General features: G+C 37.8%; 1 protein-coding gene across 26 annotated transcripts in view; it reads right to left on the bottom strand.

The window, feature by feature from the left end:
* The window catches only part of PTK2 (protein tyrosine kinase 2), a 404,029-nt gene that overhangs the window by 71,484 nt on the left and 318,734 nt on the right, over window positions 1-13,811 (bottom strand). For all 26 annotated transcript variants that reach the window (XR_013178148.1, XM_077166685.1, XM_077166687.1 and 23 more), the window contains 4 exons: window positions 10,887-10,987; window positions 7,174-7,289; window positions 6,190-6,290; window positions 216-305 (listed from right to left, as the gene is read on the bottom strand). Coding sequence is in view for 25 of the 26 variants with exons in the window: in XM_077166685.1 (XP_077022800.1) it covers window positions 216-305; window positions 6,190-6,290; window positions 7,174-7,289; window positions 10,887-10,987 (408 nt within the window). In the remaining variant the exon portion in view is untranslated. The remainder of the gene's footprint in view (window positions 1-215; window positions 306-6,189; window positions 6,291-7,173; window positions 7,290-10,886; window positions 10,988-13,811) is intronic.

Here is a 13,811-nt window from a genome sequence, read left to right as displayed (position 1 = left end):
TAGAACAGGGGAACCTTCCAGGGACTGTGCCTGAAACTGCACTGGGGACAGGGCATGCCCAGTGACTTGGTGCCTAGTGAACCCCAGTTGGTTTAAAGAGGTCAGGGAAGGGAAGGCAAATGAACCTACATATTCTGAAAAGAGGCAGTAATAAATTTGTTTTATAGAATATAGCAAATAAAACTTAAAAACACAAAACTTTTCAAAATACTCACCAAACATCCATACATCACTAGCTGAGGTAAAACGTCGAAAATTAATGGACTCTGGGGCCATCCATTTAATAGGCAATTTTCCTTTGGAAGCTAGAAGATAAGTTTTAGAAAATAATTTTCCGGGAAAAATTATGTACATGATACATAAACAAGTATCTATGTTTAAGGATAGATACTTTTAGGCAGACAGCTGAAATTTTAATGTTAAAAAAAAAAACCTTAAAGTATATGACCTCTTGGATCTTCTGCATCTTTGGGATGATAGCTTTTCATTTTCTTTCAGGCCTTTTGGGGATAATGAGTGATTAGGGGGGTAGGGAAATCCTTCATTCTGGAAAGGCAGGCAGCAGGGAGGAGAGAGAGCCCTGGCTAAACAGAGGTATAAGCTTACAGCTATTTTATAAGATTTCACAATTTACCAAAACAGATTCTAGCCTTGAGTTTGGAAGCTCTCCTTTACAAATGGCCTGCTAGTAATACACTATCAGCGTATGAAAGTAGGAGCTGGTGATGAAATGAAAAAGCCTGCTTTGTAAGGAAAGGCTGAGATCATTCCTCTTCAGAGGCCTAGGAAATAATGTGCCAGAAAGGGAAACAGCCCATACCCTCCCAGAACACTCCTTCAATCTTTAAATTACCGAGATGAAAAGCCCAGGGAATCTTTTTCTAGGGAATTCTCATTCCCAAATATGACTATGGTGTAAAATAGATGTTCCAGACAAACCAGGGGCCAGACGAGTAGAGGGAAACAGCGAATGACAGCAGGTGCTGGGAAGAGGCCCAAGGGGAGGAGACAGCCAGGGAAGCAGACCAGGAAGGGCCATAGCTGCAAGGGAGAGAGAGACCTGGAGTAGGGGCCTGGAGCAGGAGGGCTGGCAAGGGAGCTCTGTTCCAGAAAGCTGTATTCTTTCAGCCTGTCAAGAATCTGGACTTTCTCTGGTAAGCAATGAAGAGCCTCCAAAGACTTTTAATCAGGAGGTAAACGTGTTTCAATTTCTTTTTCCCATTTCACTAAGAATCCTTGGATTCTAAGTGCTCTGAATCCTTAGAAACATTTAAAAGAAAATTACTTTTCCATAGTCAAAAGAAACTTATACTTACTGACTTTTCTAAGATAATAATACTTACATGAATTTGTCAACAGCTCACTTTAAACATTTAAATGATGTGAGATCTTGGTTGTTTACCATTTAGAATTTTACTCTCATTGGAATTCTTGGACTTGGAATAGTTAAGATCTGAGTTAGATATGAATTGTATTTTTAAGTAATTATAACCAGTGGTAGGCTGACTTGGTCATTTTTTTTTTTGGTGCATGTTCTGGGAATTGAACCCGGGTCTCCCGCATGGAAGGGTACCACTGAACCACCCATGCACCCTGACTTGGTCATTTTTAAATGAAATAAACAACAAAAAGTTTTTTTCCCATGACAAAGGATCATTTTAAAAATAGTTACAGGCTATAGTACACAGAAAGTAAAGGGAAAGAGAATAGTTACAAGCTATCATATAAAATAGAAGAGAGAGATCCTGTATGTAATAATGTTGGTTCTGTATGTAATAATTTGCTGCAATATAAAAATCACATTGAGAAAGAAACTGGCCTTTGTAAAAAGATGATAATACATATACGAATAGCATGTTAGGAACTTATTAATCCAAACTTATTAAGCTGAAGTTCTAGGAATATGATAATTTACTACAATAAAACTATTTTCTCAATAATTTCAAGAACCAATTCAATCTGATTCCAACATTAGAAAAATTAAAGAAAAAATTCATGTGAGTTAGATTTCAGTTAAAAAAAACTAACAGATCAACCTGAAAAAGTTAGAATGGGCATAATTCAACTATCCCTAAAGATTGGGAGAAGAATCAAAGGAGAAGGAGGAGTTACAATGAAGAAGAGAAGATTTAACAAATGAGTATGACTGCTGAATCACTACACTGGCATTTCTTTTAGTCTCCAGTATCTTGGAACGGTCAGAAGGAAAAGTCTGAAACTGCAAAACTGCAAGCTATACCAAACTTTGAAATCTGTTCTATAACTACCTATTAAAATAAACTTTGAGATTTATTGCTTTTTTGCATGTTATATTTCACCATAAAAAATATTAAAACAGGGTGGGCCACGGTGGCTCAGCAGGTAAGAGTGCTTGCCTGCCATGCCCGAGGACCCGGGTTCGATTCCCAGTGCCTGCCCATATAAAAAAAAAATAAAAATAATAAAAAATATCAAAACAGAAACAAATAGATCAAAGTTGCTGCAGTTAGCAGATTTATGTCAGATCTCCTTCACCAAGCCGAGGATTCCAATTCCACCTGCTATGCTGCTATGAGGTGTTTAACCATTCACCTGGTGGAGGACATCAGGTCTGATTCCATTTTATGGGAGTATTATAAAATAAAGACGTGATAAACACTGGAGTATACATTTATGTATGGACATTAATTTCCATTTCTCTGGGCTAGATGCCCAGGAGTACAATTCCTGGGCTGTACGGCTACTGCATGTTTACTTTTTTAAGACTTTGCCGAACAGTTTTCCAGAGGAACCATACCATTTCACATTCTCATCAACAACATAGGAGAGATCCATTTTCTGCATCCCCACCAGCATTTGGTATTGTCACTATTTTTTATTGGATCCCTTCTGATAGTGCGCAGTGCTCTTTTATTGTGGTTTTAATTTGTATTACCCTGACGCATAAAGATGACAATCATCCCTTCATGGGCTTATTTGCTATATGGACATCATCTTTGGGGAAATGTCTGCCCCTGTCTTCTGCCCATTTTCTAATTTATTGTTACTACTGAGTCATTGTTTTTTTTCATACCAATATTTATTGCAGCATCACTTATAATAGCCAAAGGGAAGAAGCAACCCAAGTGTACATCAAAAGATGAATGGATGGGCAAGCCATGGTAGCTCAGCAGGCAGAGTTACCTGCCATGCCGAGACCCGGGTTTGATTCCCGCTGCCTGCCTATGCAAAAACAAGAAAAAAAAAATGGATGGATAAACAAAATATAGTACATTCATATCATGGAATATAATTCAGCCTTAAAAAGAAGTAAAAAAAAAAAAAATTAAAAAAAAACCCATGGACCTCACAACCCAAAAAGTGAGTGATAACTTAAACCACGGACTACAGTTAATAATACAGTCATAAAATCATGTTTTTATCAATTGTAACAAAGCTACCAAATCAATGCAGAGAGTTAATAGGGTAGCATAAGGGATTCTTTTATTTTATACATGGTTGTTTTGTAAGCCAATAACTTCCCTAATAAAAACAAAAAGATCAATCACATTGAACGTTGTTAAACTGATATGTACAGGATAATACAGATAAACTCTGAATCAGAAAGAGGGGCTGAAAATCCAGAGGTCTAAGCTGAACTGTGGATTTATGAATGAGATACAGTTGTCCAGGGAGCTACATTAAATCTCTAATGTCAAAGTTGTGATACCACTTCAGTGGTCTCAATCCTAGCCGCAAGAAGAATCTCTTGGGGAGTTTCAAAAAAACAAAACAATTTCTTGTGAAGCTTAAAAAAAAAATTACTGTATGACTCCCAAACGCAACAGATTCTGGTCGCTCTTAGAGGGGTGGGGCCCATATACTGGAGAGTTTTCAAACCTTCCCAGAGGATTATACTTTGCACCTAGGGTCTGTCCTCTCTTTTTGAGAAAATGACCTCTCTTTCTTGCATTTCTTTAGACTTAATCTAGGTTCAGTAATGTAAAATAGAGTATTTTTAGATTCTGAAACCTATGTTGGTTGTAAGAAATTATTTTCTCATTGAAATGATTTAGGTGTGTTATTTTCCTCTGTATTCTCTTGTCAAGCTGAACTTATGTAGAGACTCACAGCACATTTTATGTCAGCCTCTAAGAAATAATGCTTGAATATAAGTCAAAGAGACAATTCTGTTTGGGAAAATGGTACTAGTACAATTGTTTTTGTTCCTTCAATTTAAGTTATCTAGAAGATCTAGCTAAGATAAACAGATAAAGGTGGCTGCATCAAACAACACATTGTCAACGTAGGCGAAACAGTCTTCTATGAAGATGTCATCTTGGACTTTCATAGCTGGAAAGGAGAGGTCAATGACGTCAAATGTTCAATGTCCAGGCTGACTCTCTTGTTAGGGGTTAATACAGTTGTTGACTTTAAGCTGAAACCAATGCTTATTTACCAATCTGAAAATCCTAAGTCCCTTAAGAATTATACTAACTCTACTCTGCCAGTATTCTGTAAATGGAAAAACAAAGCCTGGTGACAGCACACCTATTTACAACATGGTTTACTAAATATTTAAAGCCTACTCTTGAGATCTACTGCTCAGAAAACAAAAAGATTCCTTTCAAATTTACTACTGCTCATTGATAACACACCTGGTCACCTAAGTGCTCTGATGGAGAAGTACAATGCAATTAACATTGTTTTCATGTCTACTAACACAACATCCATTCTGCAAGTCCATGGATCAAGGAGTCATTTCAACTTTCATGAATTATTATTCAATACATTTCATAAGGCTATAGCTGCCAGAGTGACTCCTCTGGTGGAACTGGGCAAAGTAAATGGAAGACTTGGAAAGATTCATTCACATTCTAGATGTCATTAAGAACATTCGTGATTTACGGGAAGAGGAGAAAATATCATCATCAACAGTATTTTGGAAGAAGTTGATTCCAACCCTCATGGATGATTTTGAAGCCTTCAAGACTTTGGTGAAGGATGTAGCTGCAGATGTGGTGGAAACAGGATGAAAACTAGAATCAGAAATGGACAGTGAAGATGCAAATGAATTGCTACAATCTCATGATAAAACCTGAATGAGTGAAGAAGTGCTTCTTATGGATGAGCAAAGAAAATGGTTTCTTGACATGGAATCTAGTCCTGGTGAAAATGTCATACAACTCTTCTTCAGTTTTAGGACTATTAACTTAAAGGTACTTGGACATGTCCATGGGTCTTATATTTTTTCTTTTTGTACATTGGGGAGGAGAATCCTTTGTTGTTAAAAGGTTTCTGGCTCATTAGATGGGTTCAAGTACTGTGGAGTCTGTATCTTTTTAAAGGGATTATGGCTGTTATGAAAAGATTCTTCTGTTTTTAAGAAGATGTTGTTTCAGTGATTGGTTCTTCTGAGTCAGGATCTCCAAATGGATTTAAATCTGCTACATCTGGATCACTAAAAGGGTTTGAATTCACAGTGGCCAAGTCCTTTCCTGTTTTATCCAAGAAGTTAAGTTTGTCGATAAGCTGTGGGTTTTGTCCAAAGCACGCACTTCCCACAATGGCATTTCAATCAGTTCCACAGGAGCTGATTCTGGTTCCTTTTGGGGTGAAATCACACAAGATTTTGGGGATCTTGAATGGGGTTGCCAGGGAATTTGAAAGAGGTTTGTTTTACACTGGCTGGGATGGGAGAGGAGTTTGGTAGGTGGAGGGGGGTGGGAGAGAGGCCAGGGAGGGAAAGTGTTGCTCTGATGGGGTGAGGATGGCACAGGGGCTACTGTTGCTACTGAATTTTGACAGTTCTTTCCACATTTTAGATACTAGTCCTTTGTTGGATATGTAGTTGGTAAATATCTTCTCCTAACAAATGTTTTAAATTTTGATTAGGTTCAATTTATCAAAATTTTTTTAAAGGTTAAGATTTCACTGTCAAATATAAGGACTACATGCCTAGCTTTACATCCTGAAGATTTTCCTCTATGTTTTTTCCTAAAAGTTTTCTGTTTTATAATTAAGTCTGTGATTGGTTTTGAGTTAATTTTTATTGTAAGAGGTTGTGGTGGAAGTTCATTTTTTGCCAATGGCTGCCCAATTTTAATAGTGCCACTGATTGCGCAATCTTGTCAAAATCAGTTGAGCATATCAGAACACACAATTCTTTAAATAAATAAAAACACAATAAAGAATCTGTGCCTATTCTCATTTATTGCTCTGATTTCTTACCTTTGTAGTAAGTACTGTCTTCCATATATCGGGACAATCCAAAGTCTCCTAATTTTACACAATCAGTTGAAGAAACCAGAACATTTCGAGCAGCAATGTCCCTGGTAAGTAAGAATTTGGGACAAAAAATTTTAACACATGAAAAAGCAAGAACAAACCCACAAATGCAAATATATTACATAAAAACATACTTCTGGACCCTACAAAAGAGGGCTTAAAGACAATGTAAACAGATTTATTATATGTTAAAAGGATACTTCTATTTTACTTCAAAAATATTTTGGCACATATTTGCTCCTTAACACGATGATGAATTTGAACAATGACAAAGTTTATTTTCAAATAAGGAAATGCTTCTTAATTCCTAAAATTGTCTTGCCAGCTGCAATGACAGTGATGCACAAGTGCCATTTCAAATGAAGAAAATGCAAGGTTTTTTTTCAACATTTCTAAATGACTTGTTGATGCAGTTTGTTTTAATGCTGGAAAAAGCTTCGAAGATAATAAAACTTTAACACAGTATTTATCAAACAAATTGTATGCATTTTTGTTTGCACAAGAACTGCAGAGACCTACACTATGGAATGAAATTCTGCAGGAAGCCAACAGATATCGCGGTGACAGTGGTCTACTAGAGAGAACCAGGGTAATAACTGTTTCAGAGAACATTTCCACATGTTCACTGCTTTAGTGTCAAGTACAGCCTCTCGATAATACTTGTTAATGAATAAATGACATGAAATTATCATAAAATATTTTACACTCCATATGTGGAACATTCTTTCTGTTGCTGTGTCAACATGCAATAGGAAGTACTTTGCTCCAGCAGGACCTCAGGTGGCTGGGTTTTCTAGATCCAAATGGTATAAAAGAGTGAGTGCACAGTACCTCTTCCCTCCCTGTTTCTTCACCACCAGCTTGCCCTGCTCAGGAGGCCACCATTTAACAAGTTTCTTATTTAACAGCTCTATGAAGGTATCTTACCTGTGTACAAATCTTTTGCTCTCTAGATATGCAAGAGCTGTACTAAGCTGATAGGCATACAGGATCAAAGAGGCCAGATCCAGACTGTATTTCCTTACTTGCAAAAATGACCTCAGCTTTTGCAACCAAGAAAAAAACAAAAAAGAATTAGGGATACAGAATAGAAATCCACAGCTAAAAAGCAACATTCAATAACAGTGCTGATCATTTCCAAACACATTTTTTTAATAAAATGGGAATGGCTTCAAATTTTCCCCAATGCAAAAAAAGAGTAATGAAGGAAACATTTCCATTCAGAAATTACAGTTAATAATTTATTTTGGAAATTCTATTCTAAAATTAGGGTTTTTATGACTATAGTTTAGATACATTTCTGAAAAAAATACAGAAACTATGCTTTAAGGAATGAATTAAAAACAGCATAATATATAAAGTACTGCTACCTAATAATAGTTGGAGAGCAAACAAATCTGATACAAAACGATAGTAAGTTCAGCTCTACCTCAAACCTTGCAGCATTATGGGGCAGATCTGAGGGCAAGGTGGTGAGGAGGCAGAACCCCAGGGCCTCTGTTCTGTGTTATAAACAGAGGATAAAGGGGCCATATGGAGAGCATTCTCCAAATATCACACTCACTTGTCTCTATGACCAGACTATCAGCTTGGCTAAGTGCTAATAGGGCAAAGAGAGACAGATAAATTTAATAGCATAATTCTACCAAAACAATAAAAGAAAAACAAATTAGCAAATATTTTTAAACCAGAAAGAATTAGCCTCTAAAAGCAAACACAGAAAGATACTGTGAACAAAAATATATATAAACGGCCCATTATATCTGAAAGCATAGTGCAGAGAAAGGAGGATGTTGTATAGGTCTTAAATATTGCATCCACCACACTCTTATCAAATAGAGAAGAGTAGAGCAGTGGACCAGACAGGTACAGCCTCCTTTCAGAAGGGAAAACTTGCGCTTCAAGGAAGAAGAGGGGAAGGAACCCAAACACCTCCAGAATTTCTGGTAACTGGAAATTTGGGGCACTCACTAAAAGCAAAACTGCTTGGAATCCTTAAAAAAAGAAAGAACATAATAATATTTGGAGCAGGTTTTTGTATTTTCAAAATGACTAACCCACTAAATTTTTGTACCAAAGGGAATAGTTTAGGAATCTGGATAAATGATTTGTTTTTGACACAAGGTTACCCAATCAGGTAGGCCTTGAGCAGTAGTTCTTGCAGTTTAGTAAAGGCACAGAGGCACCTGGAGGCCTGGAAATGCACAGAGGGCTGGGCCCAAGAATTGACTTTCTAGCACATGCAGACAGTGAGACTACCCCTGCTGGCTCAAACCACACTTTGAAAAACATTGAAAAGAGATGCTCCTTATTCTGGAGAAAGCCAAACACACAGATTTGTTCACCCTCTGTTCACTCATATCTTAAAATGAAACTGTAACTCTGAGTCACCTGCAGTGTTGTGCTGATAAGTGTTTAACAACCAGCCTTTTGGAAAAACAAAAAATTTGATTTGTAGAGCTAGTCAGTTTCTGTGGTATAAATACTTACACCATGGGTGATTTCAAGTTACCAACATACTTGGTAAGTTATTAAGCAGCCTGCAACACTCCTATAAATTTCACCATCAGGTCTTGTGAGCCTGGTTGCTCCAGCACCCTGGACTAACCTGCTCTTGCACACTGCTAGCTCATAGGCCTACCCTTGAATCCAAGGACTGGGCCACCCCTGGCATTCCACATGGACTGAGAATGGGGAAGGTGTTTCCCAAAGGAAAATCAGGGTGCTAATATCAGAGTAAAAATAAATAGACACTGGAGATACAAACACGGTAGGTGTCCATTAATCAATCATACTGAATTAGTTCACATTTGCTACATCAATGCTTGCATAACAGATGACCTGAACATTTCAATGGTTTACAATAATAAGCATTTGTTTTCATGCTCAGGGGTCTACAGGCTCAGGCTGAGTTCAGTTGTGCAGTTCTGCTTTAGGCTGCTGGCCTGGGTCTGCTCCACATGTCCCTCCTTCTCCTTGGACCAGTGCCTACTTGGGACATGTTCTTCTCAAGGTACCCACAGGACTTTCAGAGGCAAGTCAAATTGTATAAGCACAAGGAAGTGTTCAGCTCACAAGACATTTTCTAGCACTCCATTGGCTAAAGCCAGTCCTATGGCCAATCTTTAATATTACTAGGACCTGGAAGTGTATTCCACTCACAATGGGAAGCCCTGTAAAGTTACTTGGTACTCACTGGCTAGTGAAAAGTCACTAAACATATTGTTTGTGTTATTTTGCGGATCTCTTTGTTTCACTTAATGCCTGATGGATGTCCATCCAGGTCACTAGGTATATTCAAATGTGTTTAGTATCTGCATAAAATTTCATAAGGGTAAACAGTACAACAATTTATCAGACATTCCACTAATAACGGTGGATGTTTATGTTAAATCAGATTGGATTTTTTTTTCCTGCTTCAGTTTTGGAATGTTCTCTCTTCTCTAAGAAGGGTTAGCAAACCAAAACCCTATGGAACAAATTTGGCCCAGCACCTCTGCTTGTAAATAAAGTTTTATTGGAATATACACATGATAGCTGGAAAGACAGAAAGAATATTCAATATAATCCTATAGCTGAAAAATGCTTAGTATAATCTTTAGTAGCTAAAAAACTGTTAGCATACTCACTCCACTCTAGAAACCTTGAGTTATTTTAAGCATAAAAAGTCCCTATTGAAATAGTTTGCTGTTGGACTCAATCATCAAAAAACTTACTCTCTGTTCCCTAAAACCCTCCCCTGCCCTGCTTGCAGGAATGAAACATCATATGAAAAAAATCAGCACCTTCTTTCCTTTTGAAGGACAAGATCAAAAGCCTGAATGGTCAAGAAAGAAAGAAAGGCCTACCAGATAACAGCACATGCTGACCAAACAAAATGAAACAAGCAACCATTACTCAATTTTAATGAATCCTGTGGCTTTTACTTAGTTTTTAAATTCTTTTTCTGCTTTCTTCTGGACTTTTGCCATTCCTTTGTCTGTATGACAAATTTCCTTTCTCACTCTAATTGGTCTTGGAAAGTGTTTTTTCCCCTCCAGTTCCTTAATGATGCATCTTCAGTAAACTCACCTTTTAACCAAAGAAAAAAACTTGTTTTTCTGTTTGATGTGGGATCAGGTGGGCCTGACTATATAAAACCATATTTTCTGACAGTAACACTTAGACATGCACACACACACACACACACACAAACACACACACACAAAAGAAACTGATGGGTATTACAGAAAGACACTGCAAAGAGAATTCTCAAAAAGATGAGGGAGCTGTTTAAATTTACTTTTAATTTGCCCACCATCCTGCCTTAACATGATTTCTTTAATCTTCAACTCTTTGGGCTATTTCTTTAGGCACTGGTTCCAGAGAGGGAAAAAGGACCACCTGCTGCTACCAGTCCTGGTAAAAAGTTTGGTTGGGGAAGATACTGCTGCCAGTATTGAGTCTGGGGATATATGGGAATTTAATGAAGGTATCATATCCATATTCTCTGCCATAAAACCATGGTGGTATAAATCTTAAATCAGAACTACTGAAAATCCAAGATATAAATTGGTATATACTTCTCTTTCTTAATCAAAGGAGATTACACATTGCATGGGACACCCATTTGGTGACCATGAGGTTTGGGGTTTAGGTACCTCCCCCAGCGTGCACAGCTCCATGATTATCCAGACGGGGTTCTCCGTGATGACGCCGATCAGCTTCACAATATGAGGATGGTCAAACTGACGCATCGTCACTAGGAAAAAAGTTGTCCACAGTTATTCTGCTGAAAGCTCTACCAGTTTTCCTGCAGACTAGTTTCAACTAAAACACAAGGCCAAAGATGTGGGACTCATGAGCCCAATTCCACAGGCCAGTTAGGCTGACAAAAGCATCTGAATGCACACAAAGACCCAGTCTACCGAAGAACTAAGACGACTAGTGCCATAAATACAGCCATTTTCCAGGGAAGAATATATTTTGAGTACAGGGTTACAAGACGCTTCCTTCTTTATGGACAAATTTGAGTTTGGGCAAACTTTCTAGGTTTTTCTTCTAGAAATCCAATAATGATGGAATGTACAATTCAGTCACCAGGCAACACTAAGGTAGAAACCACCCTGATTTGTAAATTGTGCCTGATCTGGGAGAAACTATAAATGCTGGGTGGGAAGCCCTGCCAGGCCTTGCTGGAACATGGAGACTGGTCCCTTGCAGGGCCCCGGGTGCTGTGCTCATGGGGCTGTCACAAGGGACTTCTATTTTAGACACGGGGTTTCTAAGCCAGAGTGACACCTGCCTTCTCTACTATGAGTGTGTTCCTTTGCATTTAAATGGTCATTTCTGGGACCAAAGAAGACTTGTTTTTGGCCTGCTGTGAAGACTACCATAGAGAGAAATGCTCAATGCTGCCTTGCTGGTCCAATACTTCTCAAAGACAATCTGATGAGTCTGACTGCCAAAGGAGTCCAATATATATATACTATATATATAAAATTTATATATATTAAACATATATATATGATACACAAACACTCACTCTCACCTATGCGTGGACATGTATATGTAACTGTGTATATATTTACAATTTCTTATATCAGAGCTACAAAGGTCACTTTCACAGGACACCAGGCTAGGAAGTTGCAGGACAAGCTGCATAGAACTACAGGATCTCAGAATGAGAAGTGACTTTAAAGTTTACCTAGTCCAGAGAATCCAAAAGCACTTGGATTTTACAGACTATTAAAATGGAAAAAAAAGTGTTTGAGGACCCTTACAGGGGTGATTTTCCAAATGTTGAACAAAGACAGGTGAATACTATAAGCAGCAATTACACTTTAGTATCATGAACATGGGAAAAACTGTTAAAGACTTTGACAAGGCAAAAAAGTACTAGTGAGTAGCCTGTCCAGCTCTCTCACTTGGGTTAACTCAGCCTTCCACTGTTTCTGAGGGATTTTACAACTCAGTAAGTGGATAATGCCCATAATTCTTGTCCACAGAAATGCAAATTAGTTGTGCCTGTTGGAATGAAATTAGATCTTCTTAGCATCTGTGTGTAAAATCATTTCAGAATTCCTTATTCCTTACATATGTGTAGTTCTTGGAATTCTCCTTTGAACCAGTTGCAACAATTTACTGGTTTCCTCGTCAATTCCTGATCTTTCTACCTTCATTCCATTTTTCTGCCTAGTCTGTTGGAAAAACTTATGTTTGGATTCACTTCCATGTGACAATTTAATAGTCTGTAAAATCCAATTCACATTCTTTCAGTGTGTCTTCTCCATACTAAACAACTTCAGCTGTTTCTCAGGGGATGTGTCCTCAACGTTGTCCTGAAGTCACTGTCCTCTGAATGAAATCTGTATCACTCACAGCCATTTGTAAGTACAGAGCCCACCGTGGAATAAAACTCAGACTTGGGTAGAATGGAGGAGGTGGGCCTCTCCCTGCTCTCATTCTGGACACTCTGGATGCACCCAAAGCACAGTTTCTTGCAAAGTCATCTCACCTTGAGATAACTCAAATCCCTAAAGTTCCCTCCAATTCCAAGAGTAGACCTGATAGTTTTGTTTTGACCTGATAGTTTTGTTTTGAACCATAAAAACTTCCAATAATAAATCTGACATATATCTTCAAATGTATTTTTACCTTGTTAGGTCAGTTTACCGCTTAAGCATATTGTGATCTTTTTGGATAAAATGTCAGGTGTCTTGTACGTTTACTCTTATTTTCAGTTATTTACTATCATTTAACATTTTCAGTTTCATGTTACCCAACTATACAATTATCAAGCCTTTTCTATTTGCTTTGAACATATTTTTTAAACATATTAAACAGCAAAGGGTTAAGAAGAAAGACTTCTGGTCACTAGGAAACTCTATCTATGCTGAACTAAAAATCAAAAGGTGTAATGGTTTAGCTAGTTATTATTCATCCAGGTCAGGGATTAGTAAACTAAAGTTGGTAGGCTGCTTCCTCTTTCTATAAACAGAGCTTTACTGGAACACAGTCTCACTCATTTTTTTATCTATCTTCTATGAAAGAGCTGAATAGCTGTGACAGAGACCAAGTGGCCCACAAAATCTACAATATTTACCATCTGGCCTTTACGAAAAATGTTTATCACCCTCCTGATCTAGGCCACACCTCCCTTCTTAGGTGGAGAATCTAGTAAAAGCCTTCTAGAAGTTTAGATACACTAGGCTGATCGCATTTCCTTGAAATAAAAGCCAAGTAACCTTTTCAAAGAAAATAAGGTTAGTCTGTCCTGACTATTCCTGTCAAACTGCAGAATGGATTTTGGATGATTACAAAGTGCTACAAAAATCACAATACAGTACTCACCCAGAATAATTTCAGGGGAAAAAAGTTAACCTTTGGAAACACACAGTGCACATGAATACAATCAAATGTAGGACAGAGAAGGTGTTTGGTGATGATGTCCGATGTGCAGTGCATTTTCTTGGCCTATGAGCTTTATAGTAATAGACCAGTTGAGACAGAAAGTCTTCTGCAAGGCCTTGCCCTACACTATGTCAGATTCATAAACAGGATGAGGGATGTACTTAGTCTTAATG

Source organism: Tamandua tetradactyla, chromosome 6 (assembly GCF_023851605.1).
Source record: "Tamandua tetradactyla isolate mTamTet1 chromosome 6, mTamTet1.pri, whole genome shotgun sequence".
Lineage (NCBI taxonomy): Eukaryota > Metazoa > Chordata > Mammalia > Pilosa > Myrmecophagidae > Tamandua > Tamandua tetradactyla.
This window is presented reverse-complemented; position numbering and strand designations above follow the sequence as displayed.